The sequence below is a fragment of the Nyctibius grandis genome, chromosome 24 (genome assembly GCF_013368605.1).
Source record: "Nyctibius grandis isolate bNycGra1 chromosome 24, bNycGra1.pri, whole genome shotgun sequence".
Lineage (NCBI taxonomy): Eukaryota > Metazoa > Chordata > Aves > Nyctibiiformes > Nyctibiidae > Nyctibius > Nyctibius grandis.
Genome location: NC_090681.1, coordinates 4,721,225 through 4,743,764, shown reverse-complemented (window position 1 = coordinate 4,743,764; position 22,540 = coordinate 4,721,225). Strand labels below are relative to the sequence as shown.

Here is a 22,540-nt window from a genome sequence, read left to right as displayed (position 1 = left end):
ACTGGCACAAAAACCACAAAAAAAACCCAAGCTGGGATCCTGCTTTTTCGCAACGTCTGACGGCAGCTGGGACAAATCCATTGCCTCCCAGCAGGAAGGTTATAAACCAGCATCAGCCACCAGTTATTATCCAGCAGTGCCCGAGCGAGCCAGAGCAGAGATCCTCGCCGTTCGCCTCGGCTCTAATTACAACCCAGTGAGGTGTGAACGATCCCGGAGTGGAGGAAAGGATTCAAAAACCAGCATCTTCCCAGCAAGACAGAGCCATGCAGGATGAGGATGATGCCGTGGTCCTGCCGCTTCGCTTTCACAGCTCATCCTCCCGCAGGTGTGATGGGAGCTGCTGGAGCAGGTGAAGGTGAGAAGGGTCCTGGTGATCATCCCAGTGACTCGGAGGAAACCAGCCTGAGGGATGCCAGGGCTGCTGCTGGAGCGGGGCTGTTAGGGCTTCGCCACGAGAACAGGCAGCAGCAGGCAGGGGAGGGCAGCCCAGGAGCTCGCTGCAGCAGCCGCTGTGCAGCGGGTCCCAGCAGTGCACACACAGCTCTCGCTGCCCAAACGGTCCTTTTCCACCCCAGGATGAGCCCCAGGAAGGTGGTGTCCCCTGCACTGGCGCTGGTTGGGGTCCCAGCTGGTATCGCAGTGGGTGGTAGAGGTTGGGCTCCATCACCCCTGGCACTGGCACCAGGAGGGGGACAGGCACAGCCCAGGGGTGCCAGGAGGAAGGGGGACACCCACCTGTGACCTGTGACCCCAACCCCTGGAGCTACCCCTGGGCAGGACACTGGGGGTGAGCTCAGAGGTGGGGCACAAGCAAGGGGGACCTAGAACAAGTCCCATTTTTTCTGCCCCCCTCCCCAGGACCCAAGGTGGGCTCCTGCCTGGTCCAACCGGGACCGCAGCCACCCCATGGGATGGAGCAGGATCCCACAGCTACTCACCCCTTTGAGGTTGCTCATGGCTTGGAAGTAGATGAGATACGCCTTCTTGGGCTCCAGCGGCGGGTTCCAGTAGCCACTGTAGGTCTGGTTGTCCCCCACGGTGAAGGGTTTGGCTTCGGTGAGGCTGCTAGCAGGCAGCTCGGCCCCGAAGTAGTGGACGGAGCCGCGGGACACGGCGTCGTCGAAGGTGAGCGGCACCGGGAAGCACTCCTGCCCACCCAGCTCCCGCTTGAGCTTCTTGGGCCGGTCTTCTTCTATGATGACCTGATAGGTGCTGGTGAGGGCCAGGCACAGGTTAGCTTCATGGGAAGGATGGTCCTGCCCTTCCCTTGGTGCTCGACCCTGCCACCCGTGCCATGCCACCCCGTCTGTGGGGGTCTGGCCCTCGCGCAGCCCCAACCTACCTGATGGGAGCCCCTCTGCCCTGCGCCGGCCGCAGCAGCACCGTGATGGTGCTCTCCGACTCGCTCAGCGGCGACGGCATGTCCCCGTAGTCGAAGGTGGGAGCTGCAAAGGGAACCGGGGAGAGTGGGCAGGAGTGAGTCCTGGTCCCCAGGGATGTGCTTGGGGCTGCCCTCCCTGCTCAGGGGGGAAACTGAGGCACAAGCAGCCTTGCCCATGGCAAGGCATCACCCGATGGTGTGATGTGGATTATTGCAAGGAAAGAAGATCCCTCCATGTCTTGAGCAAACATCACAGTTGGGAGAGGACCCGTGGGTGTGAGCTTAGAGGGGGTTATCAATGCCGGTCTGGCAGAGGGGAGGAAACGGGAGAAGGATCGGACCTCGGCAGGACCCGAATGCTCCAGCCTGAAGATGTGCTCCAGGGATGGCACCGCTCCGAACCACCGGCACAGTACAAGCATCCCACCCAGTGCAGAAGCACGCCCAAGCCACCCAGCAGCACCCCCAGACCCAGGCAGGGGATCCCCCTCATGGCCGGCACAGCCCCACAGTCCCCAAGCCATCACAAGCAGCCGCTGGGCTCCATCTCACAGCGCTTTGCAATCTCGGTGCCCCCGTTAGGGCTCATCTCAGCCTGTGCAGAGGAGAAGCACCAGGCGTGGAGCCCAGAGGAACCTACCGGAGATGTTGGTGGTGATCTCGGTGAGCGCCGTCTGGCCAAAACCCTTGCCGGTGCGGGCCCGGACCGAGAAGAGGTATGTGGTGCCAGGGTGGAGGTTGGAGAAGACGTGGTAGGTCTCGTTGCGGAGTTTGGAGACGGTGCGCCGGGGACCAGGCACATTGACCGCCGGGTCGGAGGACTCGATGCTCTGGTAGCTGATCTGCAGGGACAGGGCAGAGCATCACCAGCAGCCATGGGAGAGGGGAGAGAGCCTGGATCCGGGCAGAGAAGGGGTTAAAGGGATGGATTCAGAGGAAGGGACGGTCCTAGGGGCAGCCTGGAAGGCAGACGCTTTTTGGGGTAAATCAAAAGCAGAGGTTCATGGGTTGCTGGATGATATTGGTGACCCCAAAAGGAGGTCCCCAGCAGGGACAGGCCCTGCTAGCAGGGTGACAGTAGGCTGGATCCATGCTCCAAACAAAGGGCTCGCGGGCAGCAGTAACGCTGCAGCCACCCTTAATCCCCATGACCAAATACGGTGGTTGCCCCAGATCTCCCCCACTGCAACTCCCCCAACGAGACCCTCCCGTGTCCCCATGGGTGTCACAGCCAGCCAGGACATACCTCGTACTGCGTGATGAGGCCGTTGGGCTCCACCGGTTCCTCCCACTTCAGAAATATCATGTCCTCCAGCGGGGTGAAGGTGAGGGACTCCGAGGCGATACCGCCGGGCACTGGGGAAGGAAAGGGGACGTGCTCAGAAGCGGCAAGAAACCCGGCTGGGAGAAGAAACCCTCCAGGACACCCCTCCAGGTGGCTGCAGCAGCTCTCCCCCACCATCAAGCCACCACGTCACCCAGCTTCGGCACGTGCCACCCAATGGGGCTGGTGGCTCCCCAGGGCTCCTCGGACCCACCAGTGACACTTTACCACGTGGAAGGAGATCCCCACGCCACGGCACAAACCCCCCAGGTACCATTTCTGGCATCACACCCATTTTCAGACAGCAGCAAGACCCGAGGCGCCGTCACAGGCAGAGCTCACCTGAGCTCACCAGTGCGAGGAAATGGAAAACCAAAAAATATTCCCATTTCCCACACAACCCAAACCCCCGCTGAGACAGCGGCATCCTCAGGAGACGTTGCCGGCGCTCCCCTGGTAAGCAATAACATCCTCATCTGCAGCCAGGCTCGACGTGGCCCAGCCTTCCACTCCAATTAACACCACCAATAATAATAACCACCACCACCAACAGCACCAGGATCAACACTCGACCCAAGGAAGACGGGAGAAGCAAAGACCACGATTCACCAGCAGCATCCTCCGCGGCGGGCTGGACCACCCAGAACACGCACCCTCTTGTCGCAGAGGGACAGCAGCTCTTCCCCTTCTATTTTTCTATTTTTTTTTTCCTTTTGAAGCTTTTGCTCAGATCTAATTACGGGGCCGAGAGAGGCATCGCCTTCCGCACGCTTCCCACCATGCAAATACACCATTTCCACTTGATTTACAAGTTAATTTAATCAGGGGCGCCGTGTCCTACACGTGTACACAAGGCGCTTATTAAATTCGTGGAGAATGACGGAAACCTTTAGGGCAGGAATGCGTGTACCTATATATTTATATATATATTTAGCCTATACATTTATATATATAGGTACAGGCACCGCGCACTTGTGCATGCAGCAGGATGAGACCGGCAGAGGTGTGCAACAGCTCCCAGGTGTGTGCATACCCCCTCTGCCACCAGTATATATTTATTTATGCATTTATATATATTTATTCTCGCTTGCACTGCACGCTACCCTGCCTGCAAGGGAGAGAACCGGCTCTCTACGTGCACCAACACGCTGCAATGATATTTCCACAGGTACCTGGGGTTGAGTCTCATCGTTTCACGCAGACACAGTCCAAAACCTCCAGCCATCGGGTTACCAACCTCCCCGAGCCCCCCTGGATCTATACGGGGCACTTAAACACCAGCTGGGCAACCTATGGATCAGTCACCCTCTTCTCTCGGTGTCCTGCCCACCCACCCAGAAGCCCCCAGGGTCCAAGGGGGATGCTGTGAACAATGCCCTTGGGTTAGCCCAGTTATTAATGCCCCCAGAAATAGGTTTTCCAGCCCAAAACTAAGATTTACCCTTTAGGATGGGGGTTTGCATCTTTACAGCCCACACCAGGACCCCCTCCGAGACAAGCCGCAGTGCTGCACCGGCGGATGCTGCAACCGAAGCCAACCTCAGGCCAAAATAAATCCCAATCAAGGCTCCTATTATTAACGAGCCTTCATCATGTTGGCTTAATTGAACAGGCAGCTGCTCATCACCCAGTTCTAGGACCTCAAATCCTCATCACCCTCCCAGGCGGGCAGGGAGATGCTGGACCAAGCCCAAATGTAATATTTGAAATGATATATTATGCATTATATATTATGTATTATATATTATTATATATTATGTATTATATATTATTATATATTATGTATTATATATTATTATATATTATAAGTATCTCCATAGGCTGATATCCATCAATCGATCTCACCCAAGACGCAACGTACACGCGGCCCCAAATTCAATCCAAGCCCTGGTCCATCGAGGCACAGAGGAAAGCAGCTGGAGTGATTACAATATAGCAAAAAAAACCCCAAACATCTGGAGCTCCTGTATTCAATGAGAAAACAGCTGGAGCAGCCACAGCACAGTGAGAACAGCTGAAGCAATTATAGCTGGAAAATAACCCACGAGGAGCGTGAAGCTGGGTGCCCCCGGTCGGGCAGGCTTGGGGCTGGCGATACAGAAAGTGCTGATGCACAGAGAAAGGTGCCGAGTTCAGGCTTTCGAGATGAAAACGGGCCCCAGAGACCCTCCCGGCTCCGCTCCAGCTCTGCAGGCTTCGCTTTCCAGCCTGGGAACCGGGAGCCATGAGCAGCACACACACAGAAGCTGCACGTTTCGAGGGGTCCCAATTGCAGGCGAGTCCCACGCCGGGGGATTTCACGGCAGGCTGCTCCTCAGGGGTCATCCAGGGGGTCTGGAGCCGGCTGCATCCTTTACAATTATCAATTCTTCCACCTTAATTGCCAATTCTTGATGCTAAAAAGTGCTTTGGAGATTATGTTCTTGCTTAAGCACCAGTGACTCTGCAAGAGCCAGGGATGCTCCAGCCACACTCAGCATCCAGCACCCACCCCAGGGTGCAGCAGCTCCTTGAACCCCACATGAGCCCCAACCGCTGCTGCTCTTCACGGACCAGGATGAGACCTCCTCGCCCCACCGGCTGCAGGACCGGCGGTGACAGTGACAGCTTCTGGGGGCTGCCCAGCTGTCCTTGAAGGCGGCTGAGGTGTCACGGCACACGGAGGAGATGCTGATGCAAAGAGGATGTGACGAGTAGAAGGAGACGTCAGCGGGAGCTGCCAGCCCTCGACGTGGCCCGTCACTGATGGGTGGCACCAGAGACATGGAGCTGGCTCTGCCCTGTACCTCCTGCCACGTTCACCAGATCTCCAGAGCCCACAATGACCCGAGCGCTCTGCTGACGGAGAGCCGCAGCCAGGGAATGCGGTGCAGGGTAAGGCCAGACCTGGAGGACCTCTCCAGTGGCCCCAGCTCCAGGACATCCTCAGGGAAGGTCTGGGCAGGAGCACGAGATGCCAAACCCAGAAGTCCTGGAGCAACACTGGAGCCTCCAGCGAGGACATCAGCCCCGCTCGGGTGCCGGCAACGAGGACCCAACCCCAGGGCACAGCCGGGACGGGGAAAAAAGAGACACAGCTCGGCTGTTCAGGAGCAAAATCGCTGGCAAATAACGGGCCAGACACCCCTTATCGACACACACAAACCCAAACCCACCTGAAAGCAAACTCAACCGGTGAAGAGTTACGCAGAAGCCGAGCAAAGCTGCGCTGAGCTCGGGTTAACAGCACCCTCCCAGAAACATAACGAGGTCGAATTAATCAGAGACCGAGCAGATGAAAGATGTTCCCTAAGTGCAAAGCATCAATTGTTTTAATTACTGTTATCGCTGCGAGGCTTTGGTTCCACGCTAAGGGATGTGTGGAACCGTTGTGTGCTGTTTTGGGCCCCTCACTACAAGAAAGACCTTGAGGTGCTGGAGCGAGTCCAGAGAAGGGCAACGGAGCTGGTGAAGGGTCTGGAGCACAAGTGTGATGAGGAGCAGCTGAGGGACCTGGGGGTGTTTAGTCTGGAGAAAAGGAGGCTGATGGGAGACCTTCTTGCTCTCTACAACTGCCTGAAAGGAGGGTGTAGCGAGAGGGGGGTCGGTCTCTGCTCCCAGGTAACAAGCGATAGGACGAGAGGAAACAGCCTCAAGTTGTGCCAGGGGAGGTTTAGATTGGAGATCAGGGACAATTTCTTCATGGAAAGGGTTGTCAAGCATCGAAACAGGCTGCCCAGGGCAGTGGTGGAGTCCCCGTCCCTGGAGGGATTTAAGAGCCGTGTAGATGTGGTGCTGAGGGACATGGGTTAGTGGTGGCCTTGGCAGTGCTGGGTTGGACTCGATCTTAAAGCTCCTTTCCAACCAAACGATTCCCTGATTCTATGAGCAAGGTTGGCTCATGCTGGGGTAAGTCAGGCATCAGCCACCTCTTGCACCCTCCGCCAGCCCGGGCACGGCTGAAAATCTCTGCCCAAAGGTCAAGGGCAGCATTTCTGCAGTGACATCCCTGTCCAGTCCCCTCATCCTCGCCAACCACTCCCAGCATCTCTCTTCCACAGCTGCCACCATTGCCCCTTTCTCTCACCTCCCCTCGCACAGCCCTGGGGCTGCACCAGCCCTTTTCACCTCCCCATTATCAGACTCACCATCCTCATCCGTCTGGAATATCACCTCCTTGCCCTCCTTGCGACCCTCGGGGTTGGAGAGGATGAGCTTGACGTGGATGTTCTTGTAGGGCAGGAGGTTTTTGATGGTGTAGCGGTTGGCGTTACGTTCCATCTTCACGCACTCCCGGAAGGTTTGGTTGTGGCCGGTACCCACGAAATAACGGTAGCAGAGCGAGACGGTGTAGGTGTGACAGCGGGTCAGGTTGTAGCCCAGCGGCTCCCACTGCAACGTCAGCTGCCTGGACTGGATTTCGGAGAAAGCCAGGCCTTTGGGGGCCCGCATGGGCTCTGCGGGGGGGGGAGAGAGATGGGGAGAGATGAGTGATGAAGCAAAACAGCTCGTGGGTTTATGGGTATTATCAGGGAAAGCCCTTTTACGGCGCAGGAGGGAGATGGGTGGGTGCAGAGAGCAACCCTGACCCCAAAACTGCACAGCAGCACAGACTGCTGCTGCCCTGCGCAGGGCTGGGGACGTCACCGCGTCTCAAAGCCACCAACACCGCAGGGACAGCAGCCCCCATCGGCTCATCTTCCCCTGCGGAGGTGAAGCCGGGTCCCAGTCCCGGGCTGGCGCAGAGGCACGGCGAGCACTGGGAGCATCCATGCTGCAAGCAGCCCCAAATGACCACATAAACGTGTATGATGGGAGCCCTCGTGTTTTCATCGAGTCCACGTCAGGCTCTGGAAAGGACAGAGACTGAGCGCCATCATCACTGGGAAGGGCTTTAATTAGCTCTAATGGGCATGAAAAGAAGTTGGATTTAACGAGGAGCCGAGCTCCTTTGCCAACAGCACCCACACACAGGCGGTTTGGCTTCATGGCAGTAAACCCCTTTCCACACCCCAGGGTGGTGGGAAGGACACGGAGAGGGAAGGAGGGTCTGTGCCCACCCTGGCCCAGAGCTGATCCCCCGGGCGATTCCCCCAGGATTTGCACCACAGAGGAATTTGGGCAGCTCAGGGTCACAAGAGGCTTTTGCAACCTCAGCAGATCCTACTGCAGGTCCCGATGCCCTCACGGGACCGTGCAAAACCCGAGCTAGTTTGGGGGAGCAAGCACAGCAACAGGCACACAGCCCCATGCTGTGGGACCCCAGCCTTAAACCCGTTGCCATGTCCAGCTCTACCAAAACCCACCAAAGCTCAGCCCCGATGCCATCAGCATCGTTCCCATGGGGTGGGCAAGGGCACGGGGACCTCTCCCCGAGGCCTCGAGCCCCCACACCTCCCCAGGCAGCGCTGCATGGTGCCAAGCTTCACGCTTCCCCTCTCCTTTTTATTCCAGTGTATTTAATTGCTCCGTGGAGAGGGGGGAGCCAGCAGTATGGCACCCAGGGCCGATAATGGCCAGCAGCACGTTGGCTATGTGGGGAATCTGAAACGCCACTGCCAGCCCCTAGTCCTGTCCCCAGTGGGGATGAGGACAACCCCCAACCCAGGTCACCCCCCCATAGGGATGCGGGGTCAGACTCCCCTGAGATTAACAAGCTCCCCTGCAGCCCCACGGCACCAGAGAAGCCTTCCCCCCATCACCCCCCAGACCAGCAGCACCGTGGGCCCTGTTGGGGCATTTTGGCAGAGAGAAACCCCAGCTCCCACCTTCTCTGGGGACACCCCGAGGGGCTTTTGGCAGGAATGGGGCTGCCCTAAAATACCCCCAGGTCATCGCCATGCATGGGAAGGTGCCCTCAGCACCCACCCAGCCCCAACCACGCTCCCTTCCCATGGCTCAGGGTGGCAGATGACCTTGCCCAAGGCCACCCAGGGTGGCCGGGATGCAGTGTGGGACCCACCTGCACACTTGGTGCGGCTGATGAGGGGCGGCCCCGGTTTGCCGGTGCCCCCCTCGCCAGGTCGGGTGAGCAGGACGCTGATCTCGTACTCGGTGTCCGGATCCAGGTGCCAGAGCTTGTAGGTCTGCATGTTGACAGCGTGGACCTCCGACCAGGGCCCCGAGGTCATGCGGTACTCAATCTCCTTGCGCACGATGGGGCCGTCGCCGATGATGGAGTTGGTGTTGAGCTGGATGATGAGGTAGGTAGAGCCGGCTCGGAGCAGCTGGGGGGGCGCGATGGGTGTGGGGGGCTCTGGAAGAGAGCGGAGAAGGGGCAAGTGGAGCATCCCCCTCCAGAAGCAGCTCCACAGCATCCCCAGCCCCAGAGCAACCACAGGTACCACTATTTATTTTTATATCTATATATCTATATCTATATCTATATATATCTATATATATATTTTTTTTTTTTACTAGCTACAGTCAAGACATTCCCAACATCTCTTCCCAAACAAACCCATCACCTTTGGACTGTAGGGCATGGGACAAACTGGGATCCCTCACCCAGAAGACGTGGGGATTGACACCGAAGTATGGGAGGGCACCATCCAGGCTTTAAATTTCAGCCCTTGTAGGTGCCCTCCATCCCTTCTAGCAAGGCTTTAACAGCTGCAATAGGGTTTCATCTGATCAAACCTTAATTATCTTTATAAGACACACTGCCCAGCGTGGTGCTGCACAGTTTCACCATAATTAATTAATTCCCACCTACTGCAATCAAAAATAAATGATCTAAGGCCACCAGGAAAGGTAGTTTCCTGGTTTTACATTGAACCATCTGTGTGTAACGACTTATTCCCAGCAAGAAACTGCAATCCCATGACCCTGAGCATCCCACCACCACCCTGAGCATCCCGCCTTCCTCCTCCTCTGCAAACAGCAGAGCAGAAATAGCCCATCCACAACCCAGAAATCCACCAAATCACTCACCTTTGACAATGAGCTCGGCGAAGTTGGAGACACCCGAGCCGCGGCTGGACTGGGTGACACAGCGGTACAGGTCCTGCTCCTCCTTGGACACCTCGTCCAGCTGGAAGGTGGCCAGGAAGCGCCGGTGGCTGATGTGCTTCACAGAGGCGGCGGGGACCATCTCGCCGCTCTGCCTCTGCCCCACGGGGAGATACAGGACGTTACCAAGCATGTCGTGACAACTAGAGCCACCAAACCCGTCCCCAAATGATGTCTGCTTAAAAGGAGCGGGGAAATGCCCTTCTCCCCCCTGCCCAGCAGTGTCTATTCCCAAAGAGGAGGCACAGAGAAGAAGCAGCGATGCACGGAGTTGGCGGTGGAGGTGCTGGTTTCTCCACCGCTGTTGCTCACCTGCATGAGGAACCGCTCGGCCTCGGCAGCCTTGCCGGCGGCCACGCACTGGAAGGTGGCATTCTGCCCCGCGTTGACCTCCACGTCACCCAGGCGGGAGAAATGAGGAGCTTTCGCTGCCAAGGGATGTAAGCGAGAGGTGATGAAGCAGCCGAGCTCCACGGGGACCCACGGTGGCATTGCTGCAAAAATCCTGCCCAAAAACCCATCTGGGATGCCAGGGCAGGCTCCATCCCCATCCTCACAGCCCACAGACTTGATCCCCACCCTCACAGCCCAGCTTGGAGTCAGGAATTTGTTTCCAGGGAGGGATGCAGCCTTCCCCTCCAGCATCCCACAGACGCAGGCTATGGGGTTGATAGAGGGGAGCAGGTCTCCTACCCCAGCCTAGAAGAAATTGAGGGTGAACTCCAACAGTCAACGTGTTGGGACAGCCTGGGATTTCAGGTTCCCACCGGCCCTGTGGCCCCTCTCAATGAGGATGCTCAGGCCACGTGTTCAGCCTGCACATCTCCAAGGTTTTTATAAAAACCTCAGTGATGGAGATGGAAAAAGGAGCCTCAGGGGTACCCCGGAGATGGGGCTCCACCAGCCCAGGTGCCACCATGCTGCACACTGGCATTAGCCCATCAGCTCTCCCCCCAGGACCACCCAAGGGGCACCAGCTCCAAACCCCACTGCCCAGCCCAGCAGCACCCACCCCCTCACCCGCCCTCGGGTCCCATCCCCTGACACTCACAGCACGGATAATTCAACAGCAAAATGTCATCCAAGCCCAGATAGCCCCTGCGCTCACTGGAGACCACCGCCTCGAAGAGGACCTGCGGCACCAAACAGAGGGTCACCCGCTGACGGGGGGTCCGGGTCATGCAAGGGGGGGATCTGTGCCATGCAAGGGGGGGTCTGCTGGGGCTCACCTGGTACTCGCTGGGCCAGAACAAGCTGACGGCCAGCTCCGCCTGGTGCCACTGGCGGCCGTGGGAGCCGGAGGCGTTCCAGACGGCGCTGCCCACGGGACCCCCCGTCACCCGGACGTAGGCGCTGAGGGTGCCAGGGCTGTGGCCGTCCCGGCTGTACATGAAGTAGCTGAACTGGAGGCAGTGGGTGTCATTCTCGCTCAGCGCCTGGAAGAGCAGGTGAGCTTTCTGGCCCGGGGCGTGCTGCGAGGAGTTCACCATCAGGTAGGAGCCTGAGACGGGAGAGGGAGATGTGGGGAGAGCGTGGAGTAACCCCCTGCTCCGTATCTCCTGAGCTTTGCCAGCAGGGATGGAGAAGGTGGAGGATGTGGGACTGCAAAGATGCACATGACCCAGCAACGATGCTCAGGTCCCACTGGGTACCAGTCCATGGAGACATGCAGGGCAGGAGCAAGGCACCCGGGATGGAGTCAGTGTCAGACGCCTATTTGGGCAGCAGCAGGATACCAAAACGGGACCTGGCTGCTGGGTGAGGAGGGAAGGATCAGACCCCCTGCCCCCAGGATAAGCTGGTCCCCCCAGCACACTGGGGTCAGGAATGGCCTCGATGCCACCAGAGACCCTCCGCCTGCTTTCCTTTAACGCTCACAGCTTCAGCTGCGTCAATCCTCCCCTCCCCAGCCGGGCTCCAGCCGTTTCATTTCCATTCCCTTCGCCTCGTATCATTTACCATGCGGTTGTCGCCGAGTTTAAACTGTGCTCAGCGGGCGCTCGCAGGGGGAAAAGAGCTCATCGGCTTAACGGGCAGCAGCACCGCAGCTCTCCGGGATGCCAGCCCCAGCCCCGGCTCCTCACCCACCCCACCACCCGCAGCCGCTGGTACCCCATCACCCCAAACCACCAGCAACAAAACCAGGAGTCCCAGCGCTTGCCCCAGTGCAACCCTGAAGCCGTAACTTACGGGGCAGGCAGGCTGAAAACCCCAAAGGGGATCCCAAAGGCAGCATCCTCCCCTGCCCCACACGCTCCGTCCCAGGCGGTCTGGAGGCAGGAGGGGGATGCAGAGTCCCAGCTCCCGGAGCCGTCCGGCACAGCCACGGGGCCAGGACACAGGGGCGGGTGGGAACCTGCTCCACCAAATCACCCCTGTCACCAAAGGCGAGGGGATTATTAATATCCCTTCCACTTTAATAACGGCAGAAGCTGTAAGTAACAAAGCTGGGCCATTTATTCAAGTCTAGCATTGTTTTCCTGACAGTAGGCACTTAATTATTAATAGCTTTCACCGCCAGTTAATTTAAAGGAATTCAAGCGCTTTACTCCCATCAGCTCCCAGCAAGCGGCACTGAGAAAAGCCTAATGAAGGTGGGGGGGGGATCATGGGGGGTACCCATCCATCTCCCCCAGCACCTGGGAGCTGTGCCTAGGGTGACCCCAACATGACTGGGGGGACCCCGAAACACCCGGGGGGTCACAGCATCAGCCAGGGAGACGCAGTGCTGGGTACTGCAGCACATCCTCCAGCGCATCCTTCAGGGATGGGAGCTGGGGCAAGGAAGAAATCACCAAAAAAGCAAAATTTTCACCGTGTCACAAATCTACACGGCCGCCCGCTGCTCCCGGCCCCTCTGGGCAGATATTCAGGGGGAAATAAAACAATAACGATTTATTTTCTGGGACTCAAGCACAGCCACATTTCACCGACCGAGGGGAAGGCACTATGCCCATATTCCTTTTTATTTTTATTATTATTTTCATCATTTCCCCCAGCAAAATTATTTCTGCTCTAACGACATCGGCTCCATTTAGTCCAGACGACGGCGGCGCAGAAAGCAAACGCCAACCTGGACATCCCTCAAAAGCCACCTCCACCCTGCTCTCGTTAACGCCCGCAGACCCTTCGTCCTCCCTTTAACAACACAAAGCCAGCGGAGCAAAATAAAAAGACCGAGACTAAAATTAAACCACTGACAAGTTATTTTAAAAGACGGAGAATGTCCGTTAAGGTCAGCTGGGACCACGGACACAAACGGGTGGCAATCTGCCCGTGCATCGCCCAGCTGGCAGCGTTTCCCCCCCCACACGCTATTTTCCCCCCTTAATTTTCTTCCTGGTGTTGCTGTATCAGAAAAAGTAGGCTCCGACCGCTCGCTTTTGGGCTAATTATATCCTCCTCCTCTATAAATGACTGGTCCCAGCTTCAAGGCCAGGGTATGGGTTGGGGTTTTTGTTTTAATGCAGGAGAACCGGAGATATTTGTACCCATGTTGGGGTGCTGCATCCTGCACTGGAGCATCCCCCGGCATGGACAAGGTCCTGGGGCAGCAGCTCCTCGCCCAGAGGTGCCTGGGGGTTATAAACCTTTTTTTTCAGGGGACGTTTTTGAGTTTCAGGAAGGTTTTTTTGGTTGTTTTTTCTAACGCACCCCAATAAAATGGCAGCACAGCCCCACCTGGGTGCTCCCACCAGCAGCACCGGTGCACAGGGAGCTCAAGGAGGCAGCAGGACAGGCAGCTGGTGACAAAGGGGTGACAAGGGGGTGACAGCCTGCACACACAGCCCCACCACAGGTCACCAACCTGCTCCTCCCTGGTCTCTCCATCCAGCTGGGATGCTGCCGGATGGCTCCAGGGGATGTTCCCAGGCACGCAGGAGGCTGCACAGCCTCTCCTGGGGAGATGCAGCGAGGACTTGGGGGTCCCCCAGACCCTTTCCACTTGTTCCCTGTTAATCCACCACCAGGGTCCCCCCTGAGCCCCCCATCCCACTGGGTGCTCAGCTTCAACTAGGATCCAGCAGCTTTCCCAGCCGGGGCAAGAGCAGAGCTGAAGCAAGAGCTGTGCAAAGTGCCAAATTCCAGTTCATAAAGCTTAGCTTAATTCCTGCCAGCAAAGTCGGAGATGGGGATGGAGAGGAGGGGGTGTCCCAGCCCTGCTGTGTCCCAGAGCCGGGGTGGGGACACAGGCAGGACCAGCCCCAGCAGCCGGAGGGTTGATGCAATATCATAGAATCATAAAATCACAGACTGGTTTGGGTTGGAAGGGACCTTAAAGACCATCTAGTTCCAGCCCCCTGCCACGGGCAGGGACACCTTCCACCAGACCAGGTTGCTCCAAGCCCCATCCAACCTGGCCTTGAACACTGCCAGGGAGGGGGCAGCCACAGCTGCTCTGGGCAACCTGGGCCAGTGTCTCACCACCCTCACAGCAAAGAATTTCTTCCTAATATCTCATCTCAGTCTCTCCTCTTTCAGTTTAAAACCGTTCCCCCTCATCCTGTCACTCCATGCCCTTGTAAAAAGCCCCTCTCCCGCTTTCCTGTAGCCCCTTCAGGTACTGGAAGCTCAGATATCGCAGCTCATCAGCACAGCTGGGGTTATTTTTGAGCCCTGTCCATACGTTGGCATTACACAGCAAAAAATCTGTTCCAAAACTCAGGATCCAAATCATTTCCAAACCTCCCACGAAATGGGAGCCACAGAAACAGCCCCGGGGCATCCCATGGTTTAGACTTCAAACCAAAGGACGGGATTCGGGCACACGTCAATACCCTGCTTCACTCCTTAAATCCTTCCTCAGATCCTCAATTTAAGGTCAATTTGAATTGAGATGCTGGTCCAAGCAAGCTGTCACCCCGTCTTTATCACCATGAATAACAAGTCAGCCCCTCCGTGCCCCCCCCCGCCAGCTCGGCTGCAGCAATATAATTTAATTTAGTGTTCAGGTGGGCTTTTAGCAAAGAGCCCAAGTGCTCTGTGGAGAAAGAGAAAAGATTCAAAAAGCACTAAATAATATTTCAATCAAACAAATGAAAAGAGAAACAAGTTTCCAGTGATGCTCCCTAAGGAAAAACCATCAATTTGTTACGCAAAAGTCAACGATGAGGTTTGAGCTGCAAAATCAGCCCGGAGGGGCTGTGCACAGAAAGCCTCGGACCCACCCCAGCGAAGTCCTCACGCAGGGTCTCCAGGTGAATTTTCCCACTTGTGGGATCATCAGCTCTTCCTCGGGATTCAAATCAGGTCTTCGAGAATAACTCAGCATCTCTGATAACCTTGGCCATGAACGTGAGAGCAATGAGCTCCCAAGGATTTGCTCCTCAGCTTCGTGCTGAAGCCCTGCTCGCCCGCAGGGAAGGAGCAGCTCTCCTTCCAGAGGATCCTGCCTGCATCCCTCCAGGAACAACCTGGAACAGCCCAGCAAAAAGAGGAGGGAAGAACCTGCTTCCCTAAACCACCAAGAGATAAAAATAAAATTTAAAAAAAAAAAAACAAAAAGCTATTAAAAGGCAGCAGGATGGCAAGCAGAGGGCAGCACCGCCAGGCAAGAGGTGCCAGGGGACCAGGTCTGAGCACCGCAGCATCCGCCTCCGAGAAATCGCTTTGGAAGATGAAGCCCGACGGTGCCTCCTCCTACGCTGGATCTTCTTCTCAACACGTCAAAGCCGGTACAGGAATTGGGCACCCACCGCCCACTTCTGCACCGAGCCCCACGGCGAGCATCTCCCCAGGGAGCCCCATCACCAACGGCTGATCTGCCACCACCATGGGGTCCTTGGACAAAGCAGCGTAACATCCCCAGGAGCCAAAAATCAAGCTTAATTTTTCAAGGTTTTTATGGATATGCAGCAGGAGCTGGTTGGGAAGTGGTGCCGGAGCTACCAGCTGAAGGAGAGACTCCTCAGAGGGGATGGAGGGACATCGGAGCTCATCAGGGTGGGGACAACGGCTTGGTCACCCCCCGACACGGCCACGTCGGGGCACTGGGATGCGGCTGCGCAGAGCACAACAGCAGCTCTGGGTACAGGGGGAAGAGCCAAGCAGGGAACAGAAACTCCGATTCACGGAGGGTTTTCTAATGTCACCGAGTTTGGAAGGAAAACCTAGGGAAAAAATGCCATTCAGGGGAAAAAAAAACACCCACAAACACGTTGTTTTAGTGTTTTTGAGCACAGCTGTGCAGAGCAGAGGAGCCCGGCTGCTCCAGCCCCCGGGACAGGGCTGCAGAGGGGCAGGAGGGCATGCAGCCTTTTGCCACAGTTTCCTCCCAATTCAACTCACCTCCTTTGAATTTCCACATGCGAATTCAACCAGCGACAAAAGCCCCTCCCAGGGAGACCCTGGAGCTCCGCAGAGCATCCTTGTCGTCTAAGGGACACCCCGCATCTCTATGGGGGTGAGGACAGGGACCCAACCTCAGCTCTGCCCCATCCAAATTCATACAGGGCTTAACCGAAACCCCTTGGTTTATTTTTATGTAACCTCAACTTGTGTTGCACCCCAGGAGCTGAAGAAATCAGCCTGATTTCACTCCCCTGTCCCATGGGTGTCTGCTGGACCACCCCACTGCCCACTCCTCAAAGGGCTTTGGGATCCAGCCGAATCCTGCAAGCCCTGGGGGTGCCCAGCAATGCCAGGTGCTGCAGAGCAAGGCACACGCTGTCCCTCCTCTCCCCAGCTTCAAAATAGCGGGGTTTCTACATCAGCTATTGCAGAGCTTGAAGGCAGGTGCGGAGCAGCCCGGCACACCAAGGCAACGCTTCGGGGAGAGCAGGAGGAAAGCATCCCCGAAGCATCCAGGGATGGTTATTTTGGTGCAGACACAGCGATGGTGCGTCCTCATGTCTGCCTTACCTGGGTCCCTGCGACTGCTCCTTAAAAAAATAACAGTAAAGAGCTGGGGAAAAAAAAAATCTCCATGGGAGAGACCCACCCGTGGAAGAGACCCATCCTTCATCTGCAGGTGAAAGAGGAAAACAAGATGGGAAGAGAAGGGAAAAAAAGAACCCAAACCAAACAAGAAAGGAAAAAGAAAGAGGGATGCAAAGGTAGAGGTGGGTGGCCAGCAGCCAGCATCCGCTACAATAAATCTGCGCTCCTTGAAACTGGCTGATCTCCAATAAAAACTCATTTTAATCTAAGACCACGAGACTCCTTTGGAAAGTGCTCCCCGGAGAGGCCCCGGTGCTGTGAAATACTCTTCATCCACCAAGCTGCTGAGGGGACCGAGAGGGGTGATGAGGCTGCAGGAGCCTCACACACACCTCCCCATGCGCACTGGGGTAAAACGACACAAAAGCGGGGTCCCTGCACCCGCTGGGTGCCCCAAGACTGTGAGCAAACCGTGTCTGCCTGCACCTTTACAGCCCCACTGCCTGCTAGCAAAGAGATGGGGGGTTATTAGGGGAGCCCGTGGCTACAGACGAGCATCCCTGTGGGTGTCACCATCGGGGCCGGACCCTGCGATGCTCCACACTCACAGCTCAGCCTCACAGCATCCCACCTGGGACGCTTGCACCCACTTCCCCATCAGCTCTGGGGTTTATTTCTTAAACTTTGCATTCATTTAAGCCCCCACCTCTTCCTAACCCATGGTTATTTCGTGAAGCAGAGACAGCAACCCCATCCATTCCACCTTACCCCTTCAGCCCCTTGCAGTCCCCCAGGCTTTAAACTCCAGCAGTTTGCTGCTGATTTTAAATTACAGCTGAAAACCGAGCAGAAAACCCAACTAATTAGAGGTTTAAGACCCTCCATCATGAGCCATCTCAATCCCCAGCTCTGCTTCCCTGGGAAACCCCCCTCCAGGACACACACAAATTAGGATAGTTCAATTTAAAGCAATTATTTGGAAAATCATCAAGGGAGAGCAGGGATCTGTCAGCAGTCCTACAGCCAGGCTAAGGGTTGCTCTGCCCTCGCCCGGTGCCCAGGACGTGCCAGTGGGGACAGGAAAAAAAGGAAAAAACGATGGGAAGAGGAGAAAGTAAAGGAAGAAGAGGGTTAGGAGAGGGGAAAAGCCAAATTAAGCCCTGGCATGAGAAAGGCATGAGATAAGCATCTGGAGGCAAATTGATGGAGTAATAAAGAGTTTTCTATAAAGCAGTTAATGTTTTAATAAAAAAAAAGTCATTTTTACTATCAAGGTCTAAACCAGCTTTCCTCTCTTGCTGCCCAACTTCAGCATGGGACCTGCCCTCCACCTCTGGCCAGAGCGAGGAGTTGGACCCAGAAAATAACAAAAGGCTTTAAAAGCAATGAGATTTTTTTTAAAATAATAAGAAAATCCATTTGTATTTTCTTCCTTACAGTTCCCGAGACTTTGGGGATCCCTCCAAGTGACAGCCACGAGCCTTTTCCCACGCTTGCAAGAGCCAGAAACACATTTTTTTCTCCTTTTTCCACATCTCCCAGAGATGGGAATTTCTCACAAGACCCCAGACCTGCAAAAGCACCACGAGCCGACACGCCAGCTAGGAAAGAGCAGGTGGTGGCCGCAGATCCCGGGCAGGGAGAGCAGCTCCAAAGGTGCCCCTGTACACCGGGATCTGGCAGCGGCCACGCTCGGCACCAGATGGGGAATTTGGCATCGCCTGAGACGCTGCCGAGACCCGCAGGAAGCACGGAAAAGCCACCCAAGCTGCTGCCACCCTGCTGCTGCGGGCAGGGAGATGCCATGGCAGAGGGGACACCTGCCCCCCCCCACAGCTCCCAGTCAGCCTGGAGACCTGGGCTGTGTGCAGCAACGTAGTGATGGCAGAAGTCACACGTGCAGAGGGAGTAGAGCTGAAATCTTGGCTTTTCACCCCAAAAATACATGCCTGGACCATCTGCAGGCTCCTCAAGTCCCCTGCCCCAGGGTGGGTTGCGGTGGCACAGGGTTACACCCTGCTGAGGCAGCGACACAGGGCTCAGAGGTACCCAGAGCCACCCAATGTCCCCGTCCCTGCTGTGCTGTTAAAAACCCTCCTCCCTCCAGCAGCAGCAGGATCCCACGTCCCCTGTCCCCAAACAACACACTCCCCAGGGCCACGCAGCATCCCGCCCCACCGCGTTGAGGACCGACACAGCTCACTACACCTCACCGGCAGACACGGCAGCATCCTGCCCACGCCACTGAGGACAAGTCAAGCCTAAAACGCTGTGGGAATTAAACCAGGGGAAGCCACGCAGTCCAGCTCTGGGGCACAAGATCGAGGGACAGGGGTCCCTGGGGACACAGGGGGACAAGCACGGCCCCACTGCGGACCAGGACTCACCGTGAGGCAGGTCAGCCGTCAGGTGTGGCATCATATAGCTGCGGACCAGCTCCCACCCGAAGTCATCGTCCTCACCCTGGCTGTACTCGCACTGGTTCGGGTCGCCGTCCTCCTCGAAGGTGCAGCCGGCTGTGGACAGAGAAACCCGTCAGCCCCCGCAGAGTGGCTGGTCCCTCCCCAAAAGCCCTGCTGGGATGGTGGGCTGCCCCCCAAAACACAGGGGGACCCCAGGCATCTCCCCACATGCACCCGTGAGCGAGGACATGGTCTTGTCTGCTGCTAATCCCCTGTCTCTCCCATTCAGTTCCCCCATCAGTGAAACGAGCTGGCAGGTCTCAGACACACCAGCAGGATGCAGCTCCCAGCTTTGCTTCCCGGGAGCCGGTCACCGAATGGGGGGTTTCTCCTGAGGAACAGGCACTCGACTGCAGCAGTCGCACAAGGATTCGCAATACCCCAGGGAATCCTGCAAAAAATCCTGCTTCGACCTCAGCCCTTCGCCTGCCCACGTGTGCTTTGACCTTGAACTCCTGGGGGGTCCGTCCGTTGCCTGACATGACAGCAGCAGGTCTCAGCCAGGACCTCCAACAGCCCGCAGCAATCACCCCCCTGCAAATGCATCACTGAACCCCCCCCCAGCTGCGGGCTGGCACTTCTGAGCCCTTTTATTTCTGTTTTGGGGGGTTGGGGTTGGTTTTTATCCTTTGCAAAGAGCAAAGGCGAAAGCCCCACACCCCCTCCACGGGCTGCAAGGTGCTCGCCTGAGCACAGAGAATCAGAATAAATGCCAAGAGGCCACTTGTCCCCACACATACCGAGGTGACATAGAGATGGCACAACGAGATGCTGGCCACCCCTCGTCCTGCATCCAGCCCCCCCCAATCCCACATCCAGCCCAACCCAGGAGCTTTAGGGCTGTTTTACCCATGGGGCCGCTCCGGGCTGGTTCATTAACACTGACCTATTGTTCCATTAAACCCACAGATTACGCACGGACCAGGGCACCAACGCTAATTAATACGAGCCCCTGCGCTGACGAGGGCAGGCACGTTAAGAAAGCCCTGAGCAAGCAGAACGAACAAAGGCAAATATCCCCTAATGGGTCAGCATGAAAGCAGAGCCAGGGCCAGGGGATTATTTGTTCTGTTTTTTTTCCTATTTTATCCCCAAATTACATCAGTCCTTCCCCCCGGGGGTTTGCCAGTTAATGGCCTCACTGCTGCCGGCGCAGGTTGGGCTTCCCTCTGTCGAGGGACACTCGGATGCGTCGCTTAGAATCACAGAATCGCTTTGGTTGGAAAGGAGCTTTAAGAATGAGTCCAACCATTAACCCAGCACTGCCAAGGCCACCACTAAACCATGTCCTTCAGCACCACATCTACATGGCTTTTAAATCCCTCCAGGGATGGGGACTCCACCACTGCCCTGGGCAGCCTGTTCCAGTGCTTGACAACCCTTTCCATGAAGAAATTGTCCCTGATCTCCAATCTACACCTCCCCTGGCACAACTTGAGGCCGTTTCCTCTGGTCCTATCACTTGTTACCTGGGAGAAGAGACCGACCCCTCCTTGCTACACCTTCCTTTCAGGTAGTTGTAGACAGCGATAAGGTCTCCCCTCAGCCTCCTTTTCTCCAGGCTAAACACCCCCAGGTCCCTCAGCCGCTCCTCATCACACTTGTGCTCCAGACCCTTCACCACCTTCGTTGCCCTTCTCTGGACTCTCTCCAGCACCTCAAGGTCTTTCTTCTTGTGAGGGGCCCAGAACTGAACACAGGATTCGAGGTGCGGCCTCACCAGTGACGAGTACAGGGGAATGATCCCTGTCCTAGTCCTGCTGGCCACACTATTGCTGATACAAGCCAGGATGCTGGTGGCTTTCTTGGCCACCTGGGCACACTGCTGGCTCATGTTCAGCCACCATCAACTAACACCCCCAGGTCCTTTTCCACCAGGCACTTTCCAGCCACTCTTCCCCCACCCTGTAGCAGTGCGTGGGGTTGTTGTGCCCCAAGTGCAGCTCAACACTCCTGCCCAACTTGGTGTCATCTGCGAACACACTGAGGGTGCACTCGATCCCCTCATCCAGATCATTGATAAAGATATTAAAGAGAACTGGCCCCAACACTGAGGCCTGGGGAACGCCACTAGCGACCGGACACCAACGGGATTTAACTCCATTCCCCACAGCCCTTTGGGCCTGGCCATCCAGCCAGATTTTTAGCCATGAGCAGCCAGTTTCTCCAGGAGAATGCTGTGGGAGACGGTGTCAAAGGCTTTACTAAAGTCCAGGCCAACACCATCCACAGCCTTCCCCTCATCCAGCGAGCGGTTCATCTTGCCATAGAAGATCAGGTTGGTCAGGCAGGACCTGCCTTTCGTAAGCCCATGCTGACCAGGCCTCATGCCTGGTTATCCTGTACATGCTGTGTAACCACACTCAAGATCTGCTCCATAACCTTCCCCAGCACCGAGGTCAGGCTGACCAGCCTGTAACCCCCCCGATCCTCCTTCTGACCCTTCTTGTAGATGTGTAGATCACATTCACTAATTTCCAGTCCCCTGGGACCTCCCTGGTTAGCCAGGACTGCTGATGCTTGTGCAAACGCAACTCCAAACAGCGGAAAAAAGCCCATAAGATGCCCAGAAAATTACAATTCCCAACTCTTTCCCATGTAAGAACACATTTGGGGCTTTTCCCCCGGTTTTACACATTTTTTTAAAGCACCAGGGCACACTCCACCTCCATCATCAAGGTTGGTTTTATTTTTCTTCCCAGAATCACAAGAAACTTATTTTTTTTAAAAAAAAAAAAACTAAAAGCAAATTCTCTCCTATTCACATGCCTGGAGGCACCGAGACCTCACAGCTTTCTTAAAATCCTTCCCGAAACGGAGCGTCTGCCCAGCCCACGCGTGGATGTGCCCCCGCACCGCAGACTCCGGTCACCAGCTCCTTCGGCTCTCGCCACGAGACATGCCGGATTTTAAACAGCCTGAAACTTGGCTGCGCTTTCTAATGAGAGAAAAAAAACACAGAGCTGTCAAAATCTTCCAAGAAGGAAAGCAAAAAAAAAAAATTTTCAAAATAAAACAAAGTGTCAGAAACTAAGTGCCAAGCGATTTAAATAAAAAATAAAAAAAGCCCAAGTGTTTCTTTCCAAGATCTGCTGAAATGGGATATTCTGGGAGGAAGAAATTTGTTCTTAGTGGTGGGGTTGGTTTTTTTTTGGTCTGAGAAACCAGAGCGGAAGCAACAGCATTTTGGGCTGCTGGAGCCCCATTTCCCAGTGAAAAAGCGATTCCCTCACCCCCGATAAATTATTCCCAGCTGCTAACGACATCAGGGGAGATGTAACCCCCTCCTCCATCTGCATCCTGCTGCCAACCCCAGTGCAGCCACTGGCACCACCATGTCCCGTGCCTCAGTTTCCCCACTGCTCCATCACCCCAAGGCTGGATCCTCAGCCACCTACAAGGCGATGCCCAGGCTCCAGAAGCTTAAAATGCCATGGCATGGAGTAGATATTTTGCTGGCAGAGGCACAGCTGGCCGAGCTGATCCATCTCCTTCCTCGGA

The 22,540-nt window shown here is 56.1% G+C and overlaps 1 protein-coding gene across 3 annotated transcripts in view; it reads right to left on the bottom strand.

Annotated features, from left to right (window-relative positions):
• Positions 1-22,540, bottom strand: part of PTPRU (protein tyrosine phosphatase receptor type U) — a 74,202-nt gene that overhangs the window by 37,497 nt on the left and 14,165 nt on the right. For all 3 annotated transcript variants that reach the window (XM_068417661.1, XM_068417660.1, XM_068417662.1), the window contains exons 2-12: positions 18,965-19,093; positions 10,928-11,199; positions 10,750-10,831; positions 10,011-10,126; positions 9,621-9,795; positions 8,650-8,943; positions 6,836-7,144; positions 2,631-2,740; positions 2,025-2,226; positions 1,346-1,448; positions 942-1,215 (exon numbers count right to left, since the gene is read on the bottom strand). In XM_068417661.1, the coding sequence (XP_068273762.1) occupies positions 942-1,215; positions 1,346-1,448; positions 2,025-2,226; positions 2,631-2,740; positions 6,836-7,144; positions 8,650-8,943; positions 9,621-9,795; positions 10,011-10,126; positions 10,750-10,831; positions 10,928-11,199; positions 18,965-19,093 (2,066 nt within the window). The remainder of the gene's footprint in view (positions 1-941; positions 1,216-1,345; positions 1,449-2,024; positions 2,227-2,630; positions 2,741-6,835; positions 7,145-8,649; positions 8,944-9,620; positions 9,796-10,010; positions 10,127-10,749; positions 10,832-10,927; positions 11,200-18,964; positions 19,094-22,540) is intronic.